At 58.4% G+C, this 24191-nt stretch overlaps 2 protein-coding genes and 1 pseudogene across 6 annotated transcripts in view; 2 read left to right on the forward strand and 1 right to left on the reverse strand.

Annotated features, from left to right (window-relative positions):
- BCAR1 (BCAR1 scaffold protein, Cas family member) overlaps positions 1-11468 on the forward strand; it is a 37498-nt gene extending 26030 nt beyond the window's left edge. For 2 of the 3 annotated variants that reach the window (XM_004470904.5, XM_004470903.5), the window contains exons 3-7: positions 2884-3045; positions 3193-3309; positions 4028-5122; positions 5820-5909; positions 10456-11468. In XM_004470904.5, coding sequence (XP_004470961.2) covers positions 2884-3045; positions 3193-3309; positions 4028-5122; positions 5820-5909; positions 10456-10968 — 1977 coding nt within the window. In that variant the 3' untranslated portion in view covers positions 10969-11468. The remainder of the gene's footprint in view (positions 1-2883; positions 3046-3192; positions 3310-4027; positions 5123-5819; positions 5910-10455) is intronic. The other variant, XM_004470907.5, reaches the window with a different exon arrangement.
- A 910-nt stretch (positions 11469-12378) lies between these two features.
- Positions 12379-24191, reverse strand: part of LOC105746873 (zinc finger protein 1 homolog) — a 60229-nt gene continuing 48416 nt past the window's right edge. For all 3 annotated transcript variants that reach the window (XM_071209060.1, XM_071209059.1, XM_071209061.1), the window contains one exon: positions 12379-13103. In XM_071209060.1, the coding sequence (XP_071065161.1) occupies positions 12826-13103 (278 nt within the window). In that variant the 3' untranslated portion in view covers positions 12379-12825. The remainder of the gene's footprint in view (positions 13104-24191) is intronic.
- Positions 19316-24191, forward strand: part of LOC101414334 (chymotrypsinogen B-like) — a 7875-nt pseudogene continuing 2999 nt past the window's right edge.

Consider the following 24191-nt stretch of genomic DNA (forward strand, 5'->3'; position numbering starts at 1 on the left):
CGCTGTGCCCGGGGGGCAGCAGGCGGACGAAGCCCTGTGGGCGGGAAGCAGCGGGGACCACGGGCAGTGGAGGCTGGGACTGGGCCGCGGGGCTGCTTGAAAGCAGAAGGGGCTGGCCCCCCACCCCGCAGCTGGCCACCCACCCCCTTGCAGCTCGTGGGGCCTCCTGGGAGCCCTGGCAGGCATCCCAGGAGGGAGCACCCATGTTCTAGGGCCCAGGGCCTTCCCAGGAGGCCGCCTTGTACCTGCCGGGTTATCCTCGTCATGCCTACGTTTTTGTCCCCGTGAAAGTGACGCTTGCTTGTCATAGGGTGTAACACATGAAAACGCCTAGAGGTGGAAGTCCCCAGCCAGGAGGTGGGTGCTGGGAATGGGCCCCATTTGGGAGCAGCCTCTGCTCGTCTTTCACAGATGTGGCTGGAGAGGGGTTTGGGGCCATCCTGGGGGCCCCGACGCTGGGCCGGCTGGCCCTTGGGGGTGCTGAGGCTGGAGGCTCATTGTCAGACCCTGGGGGTGCTGCTGGGTGCTGGTTGATGGTGACAGAGACAACCCAGCAAGGCCACCCTCCCCGCTCCTCCTGGATTCCACCCCTGGATGCCCCAGGATGCTCGGACCCCCAGGGCTCCTGTCACTGGCCGGCTGGGCAGCCCCTCCCTCTCGGTGAATCCTGGGCTGGAGGAGGGAGGAGATGGCCCCCCCGCTGCATCCCCCCGCACAGTGCACAGCGGGAGGAAGCCGCATCGTGGGTCCAGAGTGGGGTCAGGCCCCCTGGGGCGATGTCCACTTTGCAGGAGGGGGGCCGGCAGCTGGGCAGCTTGGGGTGGGCCAGGGCCCCCAGTTCAGAGGCAGGAGCCAGCGCAGCCACCAGGGGTCCCCCGGCCCGCGTTGCCCTCCCCGGTCTCCGAGTCTCCGGGCTCTTTCTCTTTGTCTCCTGCTCTCTGCCCCTCTCCAGGACTGGCCTGAGGTGGGCTCTTTTGCCAAGTTCGCTTGCCCCTTCCCTGGAGACCGTGGGGGGCATGTGTGTAGGTGGGCACCCGGCGGTTTGTCCTGGGCCTGGGCGGTGTGTCGGAGGCGTGTGGGTCTCGTGTCAGGGCCCTGAGGTGCAGGGCAGGTGGCCCGGGCTGTGGCTTGGCGGCTCCTGGAGAGCAGCGTCCTGACAGCTTGTCTCGCTTGTCCCCGCTCATCCCTGCTGGTCCCCGCTCATCCCGGCTCGTCCCGGCTTGTCCAGGCTCGGCTCGTCCCTGCTCCTCCTGTCCCTGCTTGTTCCCGCTCATCCCCGCTCATCCCGGCTCTTCCCCGCTCGTCCCTGGCTGACTAGTGTTTTCCAACAGTGAGCTGCTTGCCGTCACCGGTCTCAGCACAGGAGTGGCTGCTTCCCCCTGACCGGCCCGGGGACCAGCTCCCCCGCCCTCTCCTGGCCCTCCTCTGTGTGAGGGTGGGACCCTCTTGGCAGGCTGGGTGGGGGCGCACTGCCTGGCCCGTGGGGCTCAGCAAACCCCCCAGGCCGGGCTGAGTCTGGAGAAGCCTCCAGGCCCCGCCCACTTGCCACGTCCACCCCCTCCCGTCCCTCCCGTCCCCTCCGTCCCTCCCTGCCCTGCTGTTGGCAGGTTCTGGAGCCTAAAAATAGGTCTGGAGGAAACTCAAGTCTGGGGCGCTGGGAAGGAGATGAGTCTGGGGAGGCCGCCGCCGGCCTGACTCCCAGACGCACTGGGGGAGGTGCGGAGACGCCCAGGACAATGTGGCTGTCCCCGCCTGGCCCTGCAGGCTCTGCCAAGCCCTGGCTGCGCAGGAGTGCGCTGGCCCCTGTGCTGCTGGGAGTGCAGGGTGCCCAGTGGGTGCACACGCAGCCTGCACCTGCAGCACCCGCGGGTCTCGGGGCGCAGGGCGGGCCTGGGCACGTCGCCAGGGGCGTTGAGGCCTGCGGGAGGGGCCTTCTCAGGCCCTGCTGCCCCCGACGCTGCGGGGGCCTCGGTTGACCCTGCCCCGTTAGTCCCTTTTGATTGGGGAGCAAAGGCCTTTCTCATAGAAGCCAAACAGGGGAGGGTCCCCCTCCCCTCTAGTGGGCCCCCGGGGAGGGGCGCCTGGTCCCAGGGCTGCGCACACATCAGAGCAGGCCCTGCCATGCCGCCGCCCTGGGTCCCCGGCCAAGGAAGAGCTCGGGGGCGCTGGCCTGCTCTCAGGACCGTTTCCCGCCGCTGGGCCTTGTCCTGTTCTGCGCTGGTGGTCCCACCTGCGCCCAGGGGGCTCTGAGCGGGGGCTGGGAGAGGCGGGTCCAAGAGCTGGCAGAGACGCTGTCTCCCCAGCCCAGCTGCCCACACAGGCCTCCCCTCGCCATCTATCTGAGAACTGGTCCAGGGTCGGGAATCCCTGGTATTGGGGCCCCCTGTTCTCAGGAACCTTCCCACGATGTGCCGTTGTGGGGAGGGGACGGAGGGACAAGGGTCCTCGCAGCCCTGACTGTCGGGGGCAGGGGTGGGCTCCAGCCCAGCTCACACACCCCGTCTGTCCGGAGCGGAAGGCTGGGTGCGTTGCCAGGCCTGCCCAGGACGCGGGCAGAGCTCTTGTCCCACCGCGCGGGGCACCCACTCAGGGCGGCCCCTCCCCCGGAACCTTCCCAGTTGCCGACTTGGGATTCCTGGCCCTGAGCTGGGCACGCTCAACAAGACCTTGGGGTCTTTGGCCCCTCAAGGACTCCTGTCGTTAAAGGAGAGTCCCCGAAGACAAATGGTCTGAGGCCCGGTGCTTGGGAGCCATGCCTGGGGGCACCCTCCCTCCCCAGCACCCCCCCCATCTCGGAGGGTGCGCCTGGGGTCTCCCGAGGCCTGTGGCTGGCACCTCCTGGAGGTGGCTCCAGAGCCTCGGTGACGCTGCCGTCTGCTGCAGGTGGTGGTGCCAACCCGCGTGGGGCAGGCCTACGTCTACGAGGCCTCCCAGCCCGAGCAGGACGAGTACGACATCCCGCGGCACCTGCTGGGCCCGGGCCCCCAGGACATCTATGACGTGCCCCCTGTTCGCGGGCTGATGCCCGGCCAGGGTGGCCAAGAGGTGGGTGCCGGGGCAGGCGTGCCGATGCCAGCCTGGGGCCTCTGCCTGGCCCCTGCTCGGGAGGCTGGGCTGGGGGCCACGCCATAGCCCAGGGTCTGGGGCGGTGCTGTGGGGGGTCTGCCCACATCCCACCTCTTCTGCCTCCAGGTGTACGACACGCCCCCCATGGCCGTCAAGGGCCCCAATGGCCGGGACCCGTCGCTGGACGTGTACGACGTGCCCCCCAGCGTGGAGAAGGGCCTGCCCCTGCCCAGCCAGCACTCGGTGAGCAGCCGGCGCTGGGCAGCCCTGCCAGGCCCGGCCCCGGGGGTGGGCGGCGGAGGCAGGCCGCGTGAGCGCCCACGTGTGGGGACAGAGGTTTCTGAGCCTCGGTTTCCTCATCTGTAAAACCGACCGGTGCAGGGCCTTCTTCAGCATGTTGTTGAGGGTCACAGGGTATCAGGCAGGTGACCATAGAATTTGTCCTCTAAACCAGAACACTTCTAAAAGTGAAAGGACATGATAATGATAATGTGGGGTAACAGGCCTGAGCAGGATTGTCCCGGGCGAATCGAGGCACGGTCACCCTGGATCTAACACGCAAATCTCAGTCAAGTGCCTGAGAGCAGAGTAGAAACTGCGATGGTGGCAGTGGCTATGGTGATGGTGATGGGGTGGCGGCAGTGGCAGTGACAGTGAAGATGATTAGAGTGGTGGGATGGTGGTGATACGATAACTAACCTCTCACTGGGTGCCCGAGGCATGTGGTTGCATGAATTAACTCATTAAATCCTTGTAACAAACCTGTGCAGGAGCGACCCCTGTCAACAGGCCAGAGAAGGCAAGTCACTTGCCTCAGGCTGCACAGCTAGAAAGCAGTCAAGTCAGGGTTTCGCAGCCAGGCCTTTGCCTTTGTGGATGAGTGGTGACGAGTGTGTGGGCCTGGGCGGTGGGTGGTGGCTGGGCAGATGCGCAGGCAGCCCTGACCCTGCTCCGCCCCCAGGTGTACGACGTGCCTCCGTCCGTGGGCAAGGACATGCCCGATGGCCCGCTGCTGCGTGAGGAGACGTACGACGTGCCCCCTGCCTTCGCCAAGGCCAAGCCCACCGACCCGGCCCGCCACCCGCTGGTCCTCGCCGCACCCCCCGCAGACCTGCCACCAGCCGAGGACGTGTACGATGTCCCACCCCCTGCTCCGGACCTCTACGACGTGCCCCCCTGCCTGCGGCGGCCGGGCCCCGGCCCCCTGTACGACGTGCCCCGCGAGCGGGGGCTTCCACTCGACGCGGCCGATGGCAGCGGGGTCGACGACGGCGTGTACGCAGTGCCGCCCCCAAACGAGCGAGAGGCGCCGGCTGACGGCAAACGCCTGTCGGCCTCCAGCACGGGCAGCACGCGCAGCAGCCAGTCGGCCTCCTCCCTGGAGGCGGCAGCGCCGGCCCGGGAGCCCCTGGAGCTGGACGTCGCCGTGGAGGCGCTGGCCCGGCTGCAGCAGGGTGTGAGCGCCACTGTGGCCCACCTGCTGGACCTGGTGGGCAGTGCTGGCGGCGGGGGCTGGCGCAGCACCCACGAGCCGCAGGAGCCGCAGGGGCAGGACCTGGGGGCCGCGGTGGGCGCTGTCCAGGGGGCCGTGCACGAGCTGCTGGAGTTTGCCCGCAGTGCCGTGGGCAACGCTGCCCACACTTCTGACCGGAGCCTGCACGCCAAGCTCACCCGGCAGCTGCAGAAGATGGAGGACGTGTACCAGGCGCTGCTGGTGCACGGCCAGGCCCTCGATGGCGCCCGGGGAGGCCCTGGGGCCACCCCGGAAGACCTGGACCGTCTGGTGGCCTGCTCGCGGGCTGTTCCCGAGGACGCCAAGCAGCTGGCCTCCTTCTTGCACGGCAACGCCTCGCTGCTCTTCAGACGGACCAAGGCCCCCGCCCCGGGGCCTGAGGGGGGCGGCTCCCTGCACCCCAATGCCGCCGACAAGGCCAGCAGCATCCAGTCACGGCCCCTGCCCTCACCCCCCAAGTTCACCTCACGGGACTCGCCGGACGGGCAGTACGAGAACAGCGAGGGGGGCTGGATGGAGGACTACGACTATGTCCACCTGCAGGTGGGTGCTGCCTGCCCAGGCTCCCGGGTCCCCTTGGGGAGGCCCCTGCCCCTCTGGGCTCTGGCTTCGTCCCCTCTGCTGGGGGGACCTTGACCTCCCAGGCCTGTTGTGGTCGAGGAGGGTGGAGGCTCGAGCAGGAGCCCAGGCCCTGGGCGGGGCTGGGTCAGGGTGTCCCCGGGCCCTCTGCTCACTTTGCCCTTCCAGGCCTCACCCCTCCTCCAGCCTTGGGGTCTTCAGGGTCCTGCGGCTCAGGACCCCGGTACCACGTGGAATTGTCCCCCGAGCTCCTGGTGGCCCAGGCAGGGGCCTCCATCCTGTTGGGGGACAGATTCTGGAGAAGCCCAAGCAGACAAAGCTCATTGCAGTCCTGGGGTTTAGTAAAGTGAGGGGTAGGCGGGCCTCTGAGGCTGGGCCCTTGAGTGGAGATCCCTGGCCTGCTGTGCAGAGGATGCCGGGCCCAGCGGCAGGACCAGGGAGGAGCCGGAGGCGGGGACGGGCGGGGAGGACTGGCTGTGGCTGCAAGAACACCCCGCCCTGCGCCCCTTCCTGGGCAGGAGCCACTTGCCTAGGAAGCTGCCCCCTCCCTGGCCCCTGGGCCAGTACCAGCCAGCGTGGCCCGCAGCGCGCCCTGGCAGCCGCTCACCTCCCATACCCCCTGGCCTCCGCCCCGGCCCACTCCTGTCCCTCTCCCCTCCAGGGGAAGGAAGAGTTTGAGAAGACCCAGAAGGAGCTGCTAGAAAAGGGCAACATCATGCGGCAGGGGAAGGGCCAGCTGGAGCTGCAGCAGGTGAGAGTCCAGACCCCTGCGCCGAGGGCTGCCCTAACAAGTGACCGCGCTGGACGGCCCTGGGCAGCAGACCCTGAGTCCCTCGCTGTTCTGGGGGCCAGAAGGCTGAGATCGGTGTTGGCAGGGCCGTTCTCCCTCCAGAGCATCCCGGGGAGCCCTTCCTGGCCTTACCTCCTGGTGGCCCTGGCTCGTGGCTCCTTGGCTTGTGGCGTCATCGCTCCAGCCGGTCTCTGTGCCCGGGTCCCTCTAATAAGGAAACCAGCCGGCTGTTGGCAAACGAGGGTGCCTTCAGAGGGTCAGCGGACATGTGTTTTAGGGGTACACTATTCAATCTAGCACGCCCGGCCAAGCCCTGAGGCCCCAGCCCTGCCTCTCCCTCCCACTCTTGCCCGCTGGGTGAGCGCCTCGGGCTTACCCGCCTCACCCAGCCCGTCTTCTGCTGGCCGCCGAGCTGCCTGCCGGCCCCCAGCCGTGCTGCCCTCCTTGGCCAGGTGCTTCTCTACCGTGTGGGCCTTCTCCAGCTTTTTGTTTGGTTTATTTAAAAGCTATCACCATAGAAATCATGTTAGACTTTTTTTTTTTTTAAGATTTATTTATTTATTTCTCTCCCCTTACCCCCCACCCCGGTTGCTGGTTTTTTTGTGTGTGTCTATTTGCTGAGTCTTCTTTGTCTGCTTCTGTTGTCGTCAGCGGCATGGGAATCTGTGTTTCTTTTTGTTGCATCATCTATGTTGTGTCAGCTCTCCTTGTGTGTGGTGCCATTCCTGGACAGGCTGCACTTTGTTTCGCACTGGGCGGCTCTTCTTACGGGGCGCACTCCTTGTGCGTGGGGCTCCCCTACGCGGGGGACACCCCTGCGCGGCATGGCACTCCTTGCACACATCAGCACTGCGCATGGGCCAGCTCCACACGGGCCAAGGAGGTCCGGGGTTTGAACTGTGGACCTCCCATGTGGGAGATGGACGCCCTAACCACTGGGCCAAGACTGCTTCCCATGTTAGATGTTTTAGAGTGCAGAAAAGTACGTGTGTATATATATATATTCTTAAGATTTTTAAAAATTTTATATTTCTCCCCTATTTCCCCCACTGTCTGCTCTCTATGTCTATTTGCTGTGTGTTCTTCTGTGTCTGCTTGTATTCTCATTAGGCGGCTCTGGGAACCAATCCTGGACCTTCCAGAGTAGGGGAGAGGTGATCACTCTCTTGCCCCACCTCAGCTCCCTGTTCTGGTACATTTTCCTATTTTCTCTCCTCTGTGTCTCTTGTTGTATCTTGTTGCTGCGCCAGCTCTCTGCATCAGCCAGCACTCCTATGCGGGGCGGCTTTTCCCACACTGGGCCGCATTCCCATATGGACCAGCACTCCACGTGGGCCAGCTTGCTCTCACCAGGAGGCCCTGGGCATTGAACCCTGGACCTTCTAAATGGTAGATGGGAGCCCAATTGGTTGAGCCACATCCATTTCCCAGAAAATATATGTATATTTTTTAAAAAGGCCACTCAGGCTTCACTGTGTGCCAGGCCGGTCCCCACACCCAGGCTTTCCCGCTGTGCCACTGCATGTTGGAGAAAAAGCTTTGGGAAGGCTGTATTCTGCTTTCCATGGCCTTCAACCTTCTTCATAAGCAGTTTTCAGAGCCTGTGTCACCTCTGTTGTTGTTGAGTGTTTACACTATACCTATTATTTTCCTTGTTATAAATGATACTGCTTTGTTTATCTGCAGGCATAAAATTTTGTGCATATTTTATATCATTGCCTGAAGGTAGGAAACGGGTATTCAAAAAAAAGTACTAAGGGTGGTTTATTCTGATTATGGAGATAAAGTAAAATGTAGAATAGCACAAAAAATAAACAGGAATTGCTGATAAGGTCTCTCCCATCCCACTTTCCCCCAGGCATGGAGAAGGAAAACAGTAAAGGAATAAGTGTTAGTAATTTTTAAATATATATATAAAAAAACATCTGTATGTACACACCAAGGGCATAAAATCTGCATTGTTTTAGGAAACAGGCATACCCTTTACCCCACCCCTGTACTGTTCCAGTGTTTATTGTTAAACCACACCCCTGTTGATTTGAAAGTTTAGTTTGTTACTGTTAATAGAAGAGTAGGATTATGTATGAAGAGCTTTAAAGAGTTACAATTCCTAGGCCAAGGATATAAAGTACCAGGGAAATACGAGTATGTATAGCTATATGGACAAAGACGTTTGTTGCTCCATTTTCAGATCAGAGATGATCTGAAAACCCCCAACATGTCCAGTGAGTAGAGCATTGGTTGAATAAAGTAATGACATTCACACAGTAGAATACTGTGTAGCTATTAAGAATTGTCAACAAATGAAAAAGACCCACCAGAATTTAAAACAAAAAGCCAAGTGTATTTGTTCTCGATTCTTTTGCCAGACGAGGGACCCAGCCAGTGAAGGACTTGACCAAGCGGCTGTCTGCCTGGGGGAGTGTTAGGAAGGCTGCTGCTCGGCCTGGCCTGCCCACTGAGGGCGCAGCCTCACGCCCTGGGGGGAACAGACGGTGGGGCCACCCTCACCTGGGCAGGCCGGAGGGGGCAGCCACCCCCAGGACCGGCTCTGGGAGCACGGCGTCCCGTTCTGCTGTTTCCTAGGCAAGGGCTGCCGTCAGTGGAAAGTTTTCCTTTCAGCAAATGCCTTCATTCATGTATACTGACACGGAAGAAAGTCACAGCACATTGTTAGTTGATGAAAGGAGGTTGCAAAGGAATACAGCGTACATTCCCATTTTTCTAATTACAAAAGGCATTCGGAATGTTCATATGTAAAGGGAAAGGTCTGGAAGAATATTTACCAAAATATTTTTTGTGCATGAATTTTTGTTTTCTGAGTATTTCACAAGCACCCCTAGGCCTTTTTTCTTTGTATAAAATTTTTATTATGGATATTTTCATACTTGTGTAAGATTGGAGAAAATAGTAAAATGAACCCGCAGGTACCTTTCAGCAGCTTCAGCCATTGTCAGCTCAGCAGCCCATTCTGTTTCATCTCCTCGCCCTTCCCCTGCTAACTGATTACAGCTTGCTGTCACTGCATCTGTCAGCGCTTGAGTATGCGGCTCTGAAAGATCATTTCCTAAAATTTTAGCACCCGTGGTTTGTGAGTGTGCAGGATTACAGGTGAATCCTTTTACAATGTATTTGTTACTTTTGAAGTCAGGAGAATGTTTTTTTCCTTCTAACTTCTCTGAACATTTCTAGAGTCATAGGAAGTGACAGAGACAGTTGGTTGGCGTCCCAAGGCCCCTTGCCAGGCCCCAGGGGTTGCAGGACAGCAACGCCGGGAGCTGCCCCTCCTGAGCCCCTGGCCACCACTGCTCTGTCCTTCGTCTCTATAGAACATTGGAGGAGTGAAGTCACAGGATGTGATCTTTTGAGATGAGTGAAGAGGTTGTTTTATTAGAGTTTTTTAACAAGGGAAAAGAACTAGAGGGCGAGGCCGGGAGAGTGCCTGCTTCCCCACTGCCCCGTGGGCTGAGAATTGCCGCTGTCTACACAACCCTGTGCCAGTGTGCTCAAGGAGACCCTGGCTGGGTGTGGCTTTTTTTTTTTTTTTTTAATTTATGACTTTTTAAAAAATTTTATTTCTCTCCCCTCCCCCCCATTGTCTGCTCTCTGTGTCCACTCATTGTACACTCCTCTGTGTTTGCCCGGACTCTTGTCAGCAGCACCAGGAATCTGTTTCTTTTCTGTTGCATCATCTTGCTGTGTCAGCTCTCAGTGTGTGCGGCGCCACTCCTGGGTGGGCTGTGCTTTTTACACAAGGCGGCTCTCCTTACGAGGTGCACTTTTTTTTTTTTTTTAAAGATTTATTTATTTTTATCTCTCCCCTCCCCCCTCAGTTGTCTTTGCTGTGTGCTCTTCTGTGACCGCTTCTATCCTTATCAGCGGCACCGGGAATCTGCGTTTCTTTTTTTTTTATTTCTCCCCCCTCCCCAGTTGTCTGTTCTCTGTGTCTATTTGCTGCATGTTCTTCTTTGTCCGCTTCTGTTGTTGTTAGCAGCATGGGAATCTGTGTTTCTTTTTGTTCTGCCATCTTGTTGTGTCAGCTCTCCGTGTGTGCGGCGCCATTCTTGGGCAGGCTGCACTTTCTTTCATGCTGGGCAGCTCTCCAAACCCCTGCGTGGCAGGGCACTCCTCGCGCACATCAGCACTGCGCGTGGGCCAGCTCCACATGGGTCAGAGAGGCCTGGGGTTTGAACCGCGGACCTCCCATGTGGTAGGCAGACGCCCTATCCATTGGGCCAAGTCCACTTCCCACGAGGTGTGCTCTTTATGTGTGGGGCACCCCTGTGCGGGGGACATCCCTGTGTGGCACGGCACTCATTGCGTGCATCAGCACTGCGCGTGGGCCAGCTCACCACATGGGTCTGGAGACCCTGGATTTGGACCTTGGATCTCCCATGTGGTAGACGGATGCTTCGTCCATTGAGCCACATCTGCTTCCCTGGGTGTGGTTTTTTTCTGCTTTCCCTGAGCCTAATAACCTCACTCCTGCTTTCCCTGGCTATTTCAGCTGAAGCAGTTTGAGCGACTGGAGCAGGAGGTGTCACGGCCCATAGACCACGACCTGACCAGCTGGACGCCAGCCCAGCCCCTGGCGCCTGGGCGAGCAGGTGGCTTGGGGCCCTCGGACCGGCAACTGTTACTCTTCTACCTGGAGCAGTGTGAGGCGAACCTGACCACACTGACAAACGCCGTGGACGCCTTCTTCACCGCCGTGGCCACCAACCAGCCGCCCAAGATCTTCGTCGCGCACAGCAAGTTCGTCATCCTCAGCGCCCACAAGCTGGTGTTCATCGGGGACACGCTGTCCCGGCAGGCCAAGGCGGCCGATGTGCGCAGCCAGGTGACCCACTACAGCAACCTGTTGTGTGAGCTCCTGCGCGGCATCGTGGCCACCACCAAGGCCGCCGCCCTGCAGTACCCGTCTCCGGCCGCCGCCCGGGATATGGTGGACAGGGTCAAGGAGCTGGGCCACAGCACCCAGCAGTTCCGCCGGGTCCTGGGTCAGCTGGCAGCTGCCTGAGCGCAGGGGACCAAATGGACGGAGGGCAGAGGGTGAGGGCAGCGAGGCGTTGAGCTAGCCCAGGCCCCTGTCCTGAGCGTTAACTGACCCAGAGACAGGGACAGGCAAGGTCAGCTCTACCCAGGCCGCGTGCCAGACTGCCTGGGGTCTGTGCGTATTTATGAGGGGCAGGATGTGGGCCAGTGCCTCCCATGGGGAGTCCGAGCAGAGCTGGTCTCCGGCCTCAGAGCCAAGGAGCAGGGCTTATTGTCCTCGCCGAGGGGATTCTGGGGGTCCTGGGGTCTGATGGGAGGACCCAGGTGGGTCCAGACCCTGGGGGCGGGGACTGCTGCAGGCCCTTCAGCCCAGAGGGCCTTCGTGTGACCCCGTGACAGGGAGGTGCAGGTGTGGTGAGGTCCTGATCTGCACCAGGAGAAAACCCTAAAGAACTATTTTTCATTATTGATTTTCCAATCATTTGACTAATAGTCCACATTTCAATAAAATTTTAAAACTGAAAAGCAGCCTCCTGAGGTGTGAGGTGAGGGCCCCTGGGTGGGAGGAAGGTGTGTCCGCGGTCCCACGGATGCCACGGGTACCTGTGGAGCAGGAATGACGGATTTGAGGTGGGAGAGGAAGAAAAGTGGGGCCCCTTTGGGAGAAGTCCATGGTCGTGGGAAGCAGGCCCTTACCGAGCTCGTGCAGCACCCAGGTGCCAGTTGGCACCCTGGCCCTGGGCCGGGGAGGTGGGCCAGGTTCTCCTGCAAGGTGGGGGCGAGGTGTGCAGTGACCACCAGGCCTCGGGCCAGGGCCGTGGGCAGTAGTGCGAGGGCAGTCTCTAAGACGCAGGCCTGTGGCCGAGGGCCCCGGCTCAGTGCAGCTGAACAAGGGTGCTGCGTGTGGGCAGCGTGAGGCCAGTGGGCGTCCCTAAACTGCCCCTTAGGCTGCGGCAGCAGGCGGGGCCCACGGGCGTTGACGCGGCCGAGCCCTGCAGGTTTCCACACACCCCAAGGCAGGGAACCTGGACCGAGCACGGCTGGGAGCACAGGATTGTGCACAAAGAAATGCGCTTTCACAAGCCCGGGCAGAACTTTGTGCCTGGAGAGCGGCCCCTCCAACCTGGGCCCAGGGCTCTGGCAGGAGGCCAGGCAGAGCCGGGAGTGAGGGGCTTGGGGGGGTGCGGGGCTTGCTGGCAAGGCGAGAGCCCTGGAATCTGAATCTGGAGGTGCTGCTCCCAGCTCTGACCATCCTGTGTATGACCTTGGCCTGTTTCCCTCTCTATGAAGGAGACTGTGCTGTGAGATCTGTCAGCTTTGGCTCTGAACTCCACAGAGGGGACCCCATTGAAGGCAGCCACCTACCCCCAAATCACACGCAGTCCCTGCCCGCCCTGGCAAGGACACAAAAGGGAAGGTCCAAGCAGTTGCTCTTGGGGTTTTATTTGGGCTTCACACAGATGGCGGGCAGCAGCGGGGACACGATTGGCCTCCAGAACCTCCTGCACCCAGGGCATGAACTTGGTGACGTGGGCGCGTACAGCTGGTGAGGATGGGCAGCAGGACCTCTGCCCCAGGACACGATGGCCACAGGGCCCAGGGCCTATCTGTCTGGGAGACCAAGGGGCCACCGGAGTGGCCCTGCAGGAGAGAGCGGGGCTCAGGGCTGACAGGCTGCCCGAGCAGGCCCTGGGGACCAGGCCAGAGGGATGGGAGTCAGGGGCCCACATCCCTAAGCGCCACCCAAGGCAGCCTCAGTCGTTGGCTGGGAGCTCTGGAGCTGGAAACACGCAGCTGGCAGCCCAGGGGGGGAGGAGAAATGCCAGGAGACACGGGCACCATGCCTGCAGGAGGGAGCCTGCAGCCCAGAAACCTAGTGCTGCTAGTCCCGGCTTCTGCTGGGGCATTGTGCCAAGAGTGGGATAAGTAGCTCCTGGCAGAAGGGAGTGGGGGCCCAGGCCTCCAGGGGAGGGGCCCTGCAGCCCCCGTGGCCCAGCCGAGAGGGGGGTGTGGGTGAGGCCAGTACCATGCAGGAGGAGACGCCACTGGCCCCGGCGCACACCATCGTGTCCTTGATCTTGTTGCCCCAGAACGTCTTGCATTCAGCGTTGGACAGGAGGGGCAGGGCCGCCTGCTGCAGGCGCACAGCGCCATTGACGGCTGGAGGGACAGAAAGATGAGGGTCAGGGTCCACAATCCCACACGGCCCACCCCGGACGGAAGAGGACTGGGGCCACCTCCAGACGCCTGCCCTCCCTGTGCATCTCCCTCGTTCATGGTCAGACGGCGAGGCCAGGTGGCGCTCCCCACCTTCCCTTACTGTCCTTAACCCGGACAGTGGACGCAGCTCCTCTCAGGTTCCACGCCAGGCAGTGGCGACTTGGCTTCCAACTAAGCTGCTAAAACCAGCCCCGCCCGGTCCAGCCCTGGCGCAGCCTTGGCACTGCCAGCCACCGTGTGGGTCCTGTCCTGCAGGGAAGGGGGTTTACTGAGGGGCCCAGGGAGGGGAGCTGCGGCCTGGGCAGAAGGACCTGGGTGTGAAGGAAGAAAAGCAGCAGAATCCACCAGGGGCAGAGGAGACACTGGACCAGACTCCAGAGCCCAGAACCAGGCCTGGAAACTTGACCCCAGCCAGGACTTCATGGTGACATTTTTTTTTTTTTTAAAGATTATTTATTTCTCTCCCCTTCCTCCCCACCCTGGTTGTCTGCTCTCTGTGTCTATTTGCTGCGTCGTCTTTGTCTGCTTCTGTTGTCAGCGGCACGGGAATCTGTGTTTCTTTTTGTTGCGTCATCTTGCTGTATCAGCTCTCTGTGTGTGCGGCGCCATTCCTGGGCAGGCTGCACTTTCTTTCGCACTGGGCGGCTCTCCTTATGGGGCGCACTCCTTGCGTGAGGGGCTCCCCTACGCGGGGGCACCCCTGCGTGGCAGGGCACTCCTTGTGCGCATCAGCACTGTGCGTGGGCCAGCTCTACACGGGTCAAGGAGGCCCGGGGTTTGAACCGCGGACCTCCCATGTGGTAGACGGACGCCCTAACCACTGCGCCAAGTCTGCCGCCCATGGTGGCCTTGACACCCCCACACAACCCAAGTGTGGAGGGAAACCCCAGCTAGAAACACGATGCTGTCGAACTCACTGCAGGTTAGTCAAGGTAATACTTGGACTTTGTGTTTCTTTTTTGAAATATATGCTATTCAAGTATATCGTTTTTGAACGTTGCTTTTATTTGAATTGGGTAGGTTTTTAATTAGGAGGATTTAAAAGAATTTGAAAGATTTGTGTGTTGGAAGTTGGACCCCCACTCCGGATAAAAGCAGCACATACTCAGGTCACGCCAGGAGACTTGCTCCACAGGCAGCCCCTGCCTCTTGAGGGGTCGTGTGGGCACAGCGGGCCTGGCCCGGAGGCCCCTCCAGCTTGAGTCCAGAAGGCCTGGGGCTGAAGCCCAGTCTAGCCTCCTGCGGTCCGGAGCATCTTGGACGAATGATTGATTCCCTCTGTTTAGTGATTCACAAGCCCCTGGCGGGGCCGTCGACTCTGGGAAAGTTGAGGGAGCCAGGCCTGGAACCAGGGTGCTGGGCAGCCAGGGGGCTGAGCAGGCTCCACCTGGCCTCAGGGTGGGCAAGAGGCGCAACTGAAGGCTCAGGCCGACATGGGCTGGTCGCTCGGGCTCCTGCGCTGTGGCTTGGAGGGGCAAGCGGCCCACTGTGGTCCAGAGGCACCAGGCAAATGGGCCGGGTTGAGCAGGCGGCACCCTGGGGTAAAACTGGGGTCCAGAGACCGGCCCCAGGCTCCTGCTCTCACCCAGGCAAAGGCACATGGGGTCTGCACTGGGCAGGGCTGTGGTGCCAGGCACCTGATTTGGGGCTTGGGCACCAGGGTGGACAGTGGGGTGGCTTCCCAGCACCTGGGAGCTGGGGAGGGAGAGATGTCGAGCAGAGGCAGTCAGGCCCGGTGCTCTCCTGACACTGGTTTCCATCGCCTTGACGATCGGGCTGGGCAGGGGCTCACAGCACTTTTTGGCACCACAGCTGGGGCCTTGGGCAAGTTTGTCAGGCTCTCAGGCCCTGTTTCTGCGCATGTGAAATGGGGTGACTAGGGAACGGGTCTCGTGGAGGTAAGGGTGAGCGCATGTAAGCATGCTAAGACCAGACCCAGCACAGCTCATTCTTGTCGCTGCTCTGTTTCTTCCTAGAATCGCCTGTTCTAGCCCTGTGCGCATTCTAGACGTTTGATGATTTGAGGGATGGGGCTAGCGGGCGAGACATCAGGACAGAAAGCAGAGGCACTGGGTGGGCCCATCTGCGTAAAGCCATACAGCACCCTCAAGCTCATCATCCACTCCCCCAGCGCCCCCTCCAGGTGCTCTGGACTCCAACAAAATAAACACAAATTTCTACCTTCAGCAAACTTACCTGGGAAGAGGGGTAGGAAGGCAGGGGAAAAGAGTGCATTACAAAATGAGTACTGGGAGGGGTTCAATCCCCAGTACCTCCTAAGAACAAAACAAAACAAAACGAAAATGAAAAACGTCTCTCTTATTGGGGAGCCGATGGAGCTCAGTGGTTGAGCACCTGCTTCCCTTGTACAAGGTCCTGGGTTCAATCACAGGTACCACCTAAAAAAAAAATAAGTAAAATATACATGTCCCAGCTAAGGAGTTATTTTTATTTTTAAATATACTATGGCCTCAGAGGGCCAGTTGCAGGCAACTGCCGTGGCAGGCTTGTGGCAGCCCCTGAAGGCAAAGGCAGCCGCCCTGACGCTGCGAGGGTCTGGCCTGGGGCACAAGGTGCAGGTCGCGCTGGGGGAGGACTGGGGAGGGGGGCCACGGCCCACGGCCAGGCCAGGCCCGGTTGCCCCGTGGCAGTGGCCATGGGAGCCGACAGTTGGCCGGGCGCACTTGCACCCCCTTCCCACAGAGGCTGCGAGGCTTTGGGAAGTGGCGCAGCTGCAGCGGGGGCGGGGAGAGTGCTCCGGGCCGCAGGGGCCCCCTTGCTACTCGGGGGATGGCAGCTCCAGGGGCCCTTTGCTACCCTGAGCACACGTGGAGCCAGCGTGCTCCCCACACCCCCACCCCAGGTGAAGGACACCTGAAAGGGGGAGTACTTGGATGCCAGGTGGCCTCTGCCAGGAGTCAGGGAGCAGGGCTGGGGACCTGGCCCCTTCCACGTTCAAGGCAAGATGAGAGACGGGGAGCGGGCAGGGTGCCAGCAGTGCTGGGGCCTCTGTAAGACAGAGAGAGCGGGCAGAGGTGTGTGTTGAGGTCCCCAAAGATTCCACGCTCCTGAGCCACCTTTTCCTTTTATTTTTTAAAATATAAGTATATTTTACTTAAGGTAATACATACCCATTTTGCATGTAAGTCTATGAGTTTTGACAAATCATATACCCCGTGACCGCCACACCTTTAAGATACATAGAGGGAAGTGGACGTAGCTCAACAGATAGAGCGTCTGCCTACCATATAGGAGGTCCAAGGGTTTGACACCCAGGGCCTCCCGGCTCATGTGAGCTGGCCCCGGGCACTGCTGCTGTGTGCAAGGAGTGCCAGCCCACGCAGGGATGGCCCCGCATAAAGGGTGCCTCCCGTGCAAGGAGTGGCCCCTGCACAAGGAGAGCCACCCGTGCAAAACTGTAGCCCGCCCAGGAGTGGTGCCACACAGAGAGCTGACGCAGCAAATTGACGCAACAAAAAGAGACACATATCCCCAGTGCTGCCTGATGAGAATACAAGCAGACACAGAAGAACACACAGTGAATGGACAGAGAGCGGACAATGAGGGTGAATAAATAAATAAATGTTTGGTTTTTTTTTTAAAGATACTTAGAAACCATTTCCTTCACCCCAGAAGATTCCCTCTTGCCCCTTTCCACTCAATCCTCTGTCCACAGAAACAACCACTGTTCTGACTTTTTTCCCCACAGATCAGTTTTCCCTGTTCTGGAATTCCACGTGAATGGAATCATGCCCTGAGTACTCTTTTTTGGTCTGCTCTCTTCCCTCAGCAGGCTATTTTTGAAGTCCATTTATGGCTGGCATGTATCAGCACTCCATTCCTTTTAATTGCTAAGCAGTATTCCACTGTATGAATGCACCCCAATTTGTCCATTCTCTGGCTTGGGGTAATTTGAATAAAGGTGCTATAAACATCGTGCCCAGTCTTTGAACCAGTTTCTCCCATGTTTGGGCGGGCACTATGAAGTAGAACGGTAGACTGGTAAGGCAGGTGTGTGTGGACTGGACACTGTTTCCACTCTGATTGTCCATCTGTCCTTTAAGAGCCAAACAGGAGGATTCGATCACGTGCCCCATGCCGAGCCTCCCTCATCTTCCTTCGCCAATTCTTCCTGCCCCTTCTGATGTGCTTACACACACACGTACACATACACATATGTTTCCCATGTATTTTTGCTTAAGTATTTGAGGGTTCGCTGCAGATATCGTAGATCATTTTTAAATTATCTTCATTATCTGTACTAAAAGTTTTAACTACAGAATAATGTGAGTGTACTTTTCAAGAAGTTGAAAGCAATAAAGAGGGAAGCAGACTTGGCCCAGTGGATAGGGCATCTGTCTACCACACGGTAGGTCCGTGATTCAAACCCCGGGCCTCCTTGACCCGTGTGGAGCTGGCCCATGCACAGTGCTGAAGCGCGCAAGGAGTGCCGTGCACGCAGGGGTGTCCACGGGTAGGGAAGCCCCACGCACAAGGAGTGTGTCCCACAAGGAGAGCCGCCCAGCATGAAAGAAAGTTCAGCCTGCTCAAGAATGGGGCCACACACATGGAGAGCTGACCCAACAAGATTATGCAACAAAAAGAAACACAGATTCCCATGCGATTGACAACAACAGAAGCGGACAAAGAAGAACACACAGCAAATAGACACAGAGAACAGACAGCTGGGCCGGGGGTTGGGGAAGGGGGCAGAAATAAATAAATCTTAAAAAAAAAAACGCAATAAAGATACAATTCAAATGATCTTTCAAACCTCATGTCTCCTCACAGTCCCCTTTGCACCTAAGACTTCAGTCACCGTTCTCCAAATCCATAATCCCAAAACGTCCTGCCTCTGTGCCTTTGCCCTGCTGTTTCTTCCAGTGTTATTGACCTGCAGAGAACTGGAACTGACAGACAGACACAAACACACGTGCACTTATATAGATACACATACATAGGTATGTATATCCTCACATGACTGGGCATTGGCAGATCCAAATTCCATAGGGCAGGCTGTAAGCTATCAATTCTGATGAGGGTGACGCCGAATTCCCAGAAGCTGGCTGACCTGAGGTAGAGAGAGAAATTCTTCTGACTTGTGAAATCCTCAGCTCTGGCTTTAAGACCACCAGCCAACTGTGAAATATGAGGAGACTCCCCTCATTGCTGAGGGCGCTCTCCTTTGTTGACTGTAGACACAATCAGCTGCAGACTATACACACAAATTTATCTATGAAATACCCTTACAGTAACATCAGGCCCCAGCTTGCCTGACCAAACAACAACACCATAACCTAGCCAAGTTGACAATGAACTTAACCATCACGCTCCCTTAGAACACCCCACCCCTCGTCCGTCCTTGGGGCTGTGAGCTCCTTCTGGCAAATTGGATGAATGCCCCAGACACCTCTGTGCAAGCCTAAGGAATGCAGCTTCACTGATACCCTTCTAGCATAGGGGGGGATACTGTGCACAAAGAGATGGACGTTGATAATTGTCAGACGGTTTTAGAGGCAGATTCTGCCAGGGAAGCCGATCTGCTCAACTGATAGAGCATCCGCCTACCATATGGGAGGTCCAGGGTTCAAGCCCAGGGGCCTCCTTGACCTGTGTGATGAGCTCACCCACGTGCAGTGCTGATGCGCACAAGGAGTGCTGTGCCGTGCAGGGGTGTCCCCCACGTAGGGAAGCCCCATGTGCAAGGAGTGCACCCCATAAGGAGAGTCACCCCGTGTGGAAAAAGCGCAGCCTGCCCAGGAATGGAGCCACAGACATGGAGAGCTGGCGCAGGAAATGAGACACAGATTCCCACTGCCGCTGGCAAGAATAGAAGCAGACACAGAAGAACACACAGCGAATGGACACAGAGAGCAGATCATGGCGGGGGGGGGGGGGGGGGGGGGGAGGGAGAAGGGAGGAGAGGGGGAGGGAGAGGGGAGGACGGGGAGGGAGAGGGGGAGGGACAGGAGGAGGGGGGAGAGAGGGGGGAGGGAGAGGGGGATGGGGAGGGAGAGGGGGAGGGAGAGGGGGGACGGGGGAGGGGGGAGGGAGAGGGGGGACGGGGAGGGAGAGGGAGGGAGAGGGGGATGGGGAGGGAGAGGGGGAGGGAGAGGGGGGAGGGGGGAGGATTAAAAAAAAGAGGAGGCAGATTCTGGTGAGACCGATTTAGGAACACCTTTATTTGGTTTGTTTAAATTTTGCCTTTTACTGTATGCACAAGTGATAGATGATTTAAAACTCTTTGTAAATAATGTACATCTTATAACTGGCAGCATTTCCCCTTAGTGGTATATATAATAATAGGCAAGTGGTAATCAATAGCATTGTTGGATTAATGTCTTAGGGTCCCAGCATGAAACAAATGGCACATGAAACACATGGAGAGCTGAAAAATAGAGTATTCACAAAGGTGTGGCAGGTTTAGGGAGACCAGGAAGATAATACAGGAGCTCAGGGCTAACGACAGGAGGGATGTGCTTTGGGGCTGACACTGCAAGACACAAGAAGGTAACATGCATGGGGGAGGCTCCCTCTGGGCTGTGGCCCTCCAGAGAAGACCACGGTCAACCCAACCATCTGGGCAGGTGGCCAAGGGAGAAGCACTTGACCTTCCCACCTTCTGATCTGCTGCTGGCTGACCCAGCAGCCAGCCCTTTGCCTGACCCCACCCGGAAGCCAAAGGGCAAAGTGGGCCGTGAAGCGGTTGCAGGGTCAGTGTCCTTGGGCACAAGCAGGGAGGAGAAGCATGCAGAGCGGGCCCGGAGAGGCCAAGGGCGGCTACACAGCATGGTCACCCCTCTAGTCCATTTTCTGGATGGGTACTTCATGTTCCATCTATAGTGCTCACTTCTTGTTAGCTTACTTTTGCTGCATAAGAAATTACCCCAAAATGTAGGGTCTTAAAACAATGAGCACTGACTGTTTCATCATCTCCTGTGATCAGGATTCCAGGAGCAGCTCAGCTGGGTGGCTCTGGCTCAGGGTCTCTCATGTGGTTGTAGTCAAGACGACAGGGCTGTGTCATCTGAAGGTTTGCCCGGGGCTGGAGAGTTGGCTTCTCGATGGCTCACTCTCATGGCTGGTGACTTAGTGCTGGTCGTTGGAGGGGGCATCCGACCTTTCCACAGGGCTGCTTGAGTGCCCTCCTGGTGTGGACCTGGTTTCCCAAAAGCAAATGACCCAAGAGAGGTGGCTTGTAGAGCCACAAAGGCCTTAAATGAAGGCTCGCTGGAGTGGGCCTTGTCAAGCCATCTCCTCGGAGGGGCCCCACTGGGGGCAGCATCCCCCCACCCTGCCTTCCTTGGCCTGGTTTCTATTGATTGCTTTTCTGTCTGTCTGTCTAGTGGCTCAGTCCGACAAGCGCAGGGCCGTGGTGTGGCTCTTCCTGGACGTCCACCTTGCTTAGAGCCGCGTCTGGTCCGAGGAGCGAGCCAAGGAGGCCGTGCATGGGGATGCAGAGACGTCACTGGTGGTGACCCTGCGCCATGTACCGCGGGCATCTCCTCTGCGCCTGCTCTTTTCTCAAACGACAGTTCAAGTCATTTGTTTCCTCAGTGTGGAAACGTTCCATTTAGAAGAAACTAAAACTTTATGAAATGACTAGAGAATTATCACAGACAGCATTCATGAGAGCACAGTGCAGGCAGTGGGGGGCAGTCAGCTAGCAGCGGCCTGGTGAGTGGTTCCTTCCCCTGCGCCTCCTGAGACCCCCTAGGTCTGGCCTGGTTTGTTTTTGATGGAATATGCCCAACACTCGCTTTCACAGGAGCTTCACCCACGTTCCTGAAACTGGGGCCCATCTGAGAACTCCTGAGCTGGGTCATCTCTTGTGCTCCTGCCAGCAAGGACCAGCTGGGCTTCTCTGAGCCCTGTGGTGGGAGTGCTTTTCCCTGAGAGCTGGGACCTCCCTGTCACAGCGGGAACGAGGACAGTGCCGGTCCCTCCTCCCTGCACAGGCTGCACAGAGATGGGCTCTGCATAGCAGCCCTCAGCCGGGGCACTGGCCCTATCCCTGTAGTGCCTTGGGGACGCCCGGCCTTGCCAAGGTTTATGGGTGACGTTGGGCCACAGCAGCTGCTTTTCCCAGGGGTTGGGGTGTCCCGGGCTGGGAGCCAGGCAGGCTCTGAGGGGCACGTGGCCCCGCTTATCACCCAGGGTCCTTGGGTAGGGGTGAGGGTGGCTCTCACCTCTCCCGAGGGGCAGGACAAAGCAGCTGGGTGGGGGCTGGGAGGGCCCCAGGGTACATAAAGGGGCCCCTCGGGCAGGCAGGTCCCACTCTGCCCTGCCTACCGCATCATGGCCTTCCTTTGGCTCTTGTCCTGCTTCGCCCTCGTGGGGGGCCGCCTTTGGTGAGTGTTGGGGTCCAGGGCTGGCCAGGCCCTGGAGGGTGGAGCCCTGCATGGAGCCACAGCCAGGCCCCATTAGAAGGGCCTGAGGGAGATCTGAGTCTCCTCTCCCTGCAGCCTCTGGCCTCAGCCAGGCACAGGCCATCTGAGGCTGCGCCGAGGGGGCTCCTTCTGGGGCTTTCTGGGGCCAGGGAGCAGAGAAGACCTGGACGGGCTCGCCTTGGCCCGAGCTCCAGAAGGGCTCAGCGGGGGGAGTGCTGTGGGCAGGGGAGGCTGTGGTGGAAGGAGACCCCCAAGGCCTCCACCAGGCCATTCTCTTCTGCCAGGCACTTGCTAAGCGGTTCCCTCTCTGCTTTCATAAAATTATGAGCTAGTAAAAAATACAGAAAATAATATGACACCCATGTCACTATTACTGGAATGTAACACTTGCTGACTTTCTTTACATTTGCTTCAGGTATTTCTTTTTAAAAAATAAAAGGTTGAGTTATGTGCTCCTTGCCACTGTTTTCTTTCTTGCAAGGTAAACCCTATTCTGAATTTGCCATGGATTATTGCTACATGAGTTTTCATGAATTGACTACATTATTTATATTTTTCATAGAGATGTATATACTTAATGGTAAAATTTATGTAAACAGTATTGTACTATGTATTTTAGTTTTATCCACGTTGGCATGTAGATCCAGTCCATTCATTTACATCACTGTAAAGTGCTCTGTCACTGAATACACCATTTGTTTCTATTTTTGCTATTACAAAAAGTAGATGATTATTACTCCTTTTGGGTGATAGCAAGCTTCAGTGAATGGCTTTGTCCACACACCCATGCGCCCATGGGCCGAAGTAAGAGGTGCTGGGCCTGTAGCAGGCGACTATGACTCTAGAGGTGACGTGGGGGCTGTCCCCCTTGTACCTGTTTCACTTTCCTTGCCCTGGGGACCTGCAAAGCAGGTGCTGAGAAGTCTTTGGTCCTGACTTGGCACAAGTGCCTGTTGGGTATCTTACACACACCTTCTCTTTTCTCATCGTCCTGGACAATTAGGTAGTGTTATCTGTTCCCCAATGTGTCCTTTTACGGTGTTGTTTCAAAGTCCCATTTTATTAAATAATTAAGAAACCAAAGCTTTTTGCAATGAATCTTTCCTTAGTGGTGAACTATGACAGAAAAAAGGGTATTCAACGTGAGCATAGCAGTGTGAATGGCCATTTACACCCCATCAGCAAGTGGTTAGAGTTCTCCAGTCCCTATAGATTTGGGCTCATCAGATTTTTCCAATACCCCACAATCCCCTTCCCACCAATTGGGGAACGAGCTTCGACCTGTGGAGGGAACATTGTTCTGCTCCCCACCTACTCTTGTGGCATAGGAATCAGTTCAGCGGCTGGTCTGAGGTCACACAGCCAAGAAGGCTGGCTTAGGATTGAGCCAGGAGGTCCTGGTCCCCTGCCTGTTTTTCGCTCCTGCAGGCAGCTGGGGGGCAGGGCCTGGTCCTGCTGCACCCCAGAAGCATGAGTGGGGTCAGCAGACTGAAGCCAGGAGATCCTGGAGCCGGGATCTTGGGGGCCAAGGAAAGTTGCTGGAGGAGGCAGGCGCAACGCAAGGGCTTCTGGCCAGCCTGATGGGCTGACGGAGAGCCCGCGAGTTTTGAGTTTTGCCCCATGGACACATGGGTCCCAGTTGGCTTCTGGCCTCAGCTCTCCCCCGACCCTCTCCCAGGCTGTGGGGTCCCCGCCATCCACCCCGTGCTGAACGGCCTGTCCAGGATCGTCAATGGGGAGGACGCTGTCCCCGGCTCCTGGCCCTGGCAGGTGTCCCTGCAGGTGAGGAGCTCCCCTCGTGTGGGTGGGTGGGGGTGCAGGTGGGGTGGGATCACACTGAGGTGGTGGCCAGGCTGGCAGGAGCTCCCGGCTGGAGTTGCTGATGCTCGGGCCGGCACTGAGCCTCCGGGTCTTCCTGGCAGGACAGCACCGGCTTCCACTTCTGCGGCGGCTCCCTCATCAGCGAGGACTGGGTGGTCACCGCCGCCCACTGTGGGGTCAGGTGAGGGCCCCTGCTGCCAGCTCCGCTGGGGGGGAGGGGGAGTCCTAGCCCTCACCCCCCCATGCTTTGTCTAGAACCTCCCACGTGGTCGTGGCCGGGGAGTTTGACCAGGACTCAGACGCAGAGGACGTGCAGGTGCTGAAGATTGCCCAGGTAGGCGCAGGCCCTGCGAGGCGCCTGAGGAGGCTCCGCCGACGGCCGGGGATGGGGAAGGGGAAGAACCCTCCCCCTCGGCTCCTTGAGACGCGCTTGGCGGGCGGGGGAGGCGGGGGAGAGGCCTGGTGGCCTGAGAATTCTCATTCCGGGCCCCTGTGGGTCTCTTTCCCTTGAACGGGCTCCAGGCAAGAAGTCTGCCTCCTTGAAACTTGCAGCCCATTTCCAGGTCTCTGCCCTCATCCACAGGTTTTCAAGAACCCCAAGTTCAACATGTTCACCGTCAGCAATGACATCACCCTGCTGAAGCTGGCCACTCCCGCCCGCTTCTCCCCGACCGTGTCTGCCGTGTGCCTGCCCCAGGAGGGGCGACGACTTCCCTGCTGGCACCCTCTGCGCCACCACCGGCTGGGGCCGGACCAAGTACAATGGTGAGTTTGAGGAACATTTCTCCAGCAGATGCTGTCCTTGAGTTGGGGCTGC

Source organism: Dasypus novemcinctus, chromosome 18 (assembly GCF_030445035.2).
Source record: "Dasypus novemcinctus isolate mDasNov1 chromosome 18, mDasNov1.1.hap2, whole genome shotgun sequence".
Lineage (NCBI taxonomy): Eukaryota > Metazoa > Chordata > Mammalia > Cingulata > Dasypodidae > Dasypus > Dasypus novemcinctus.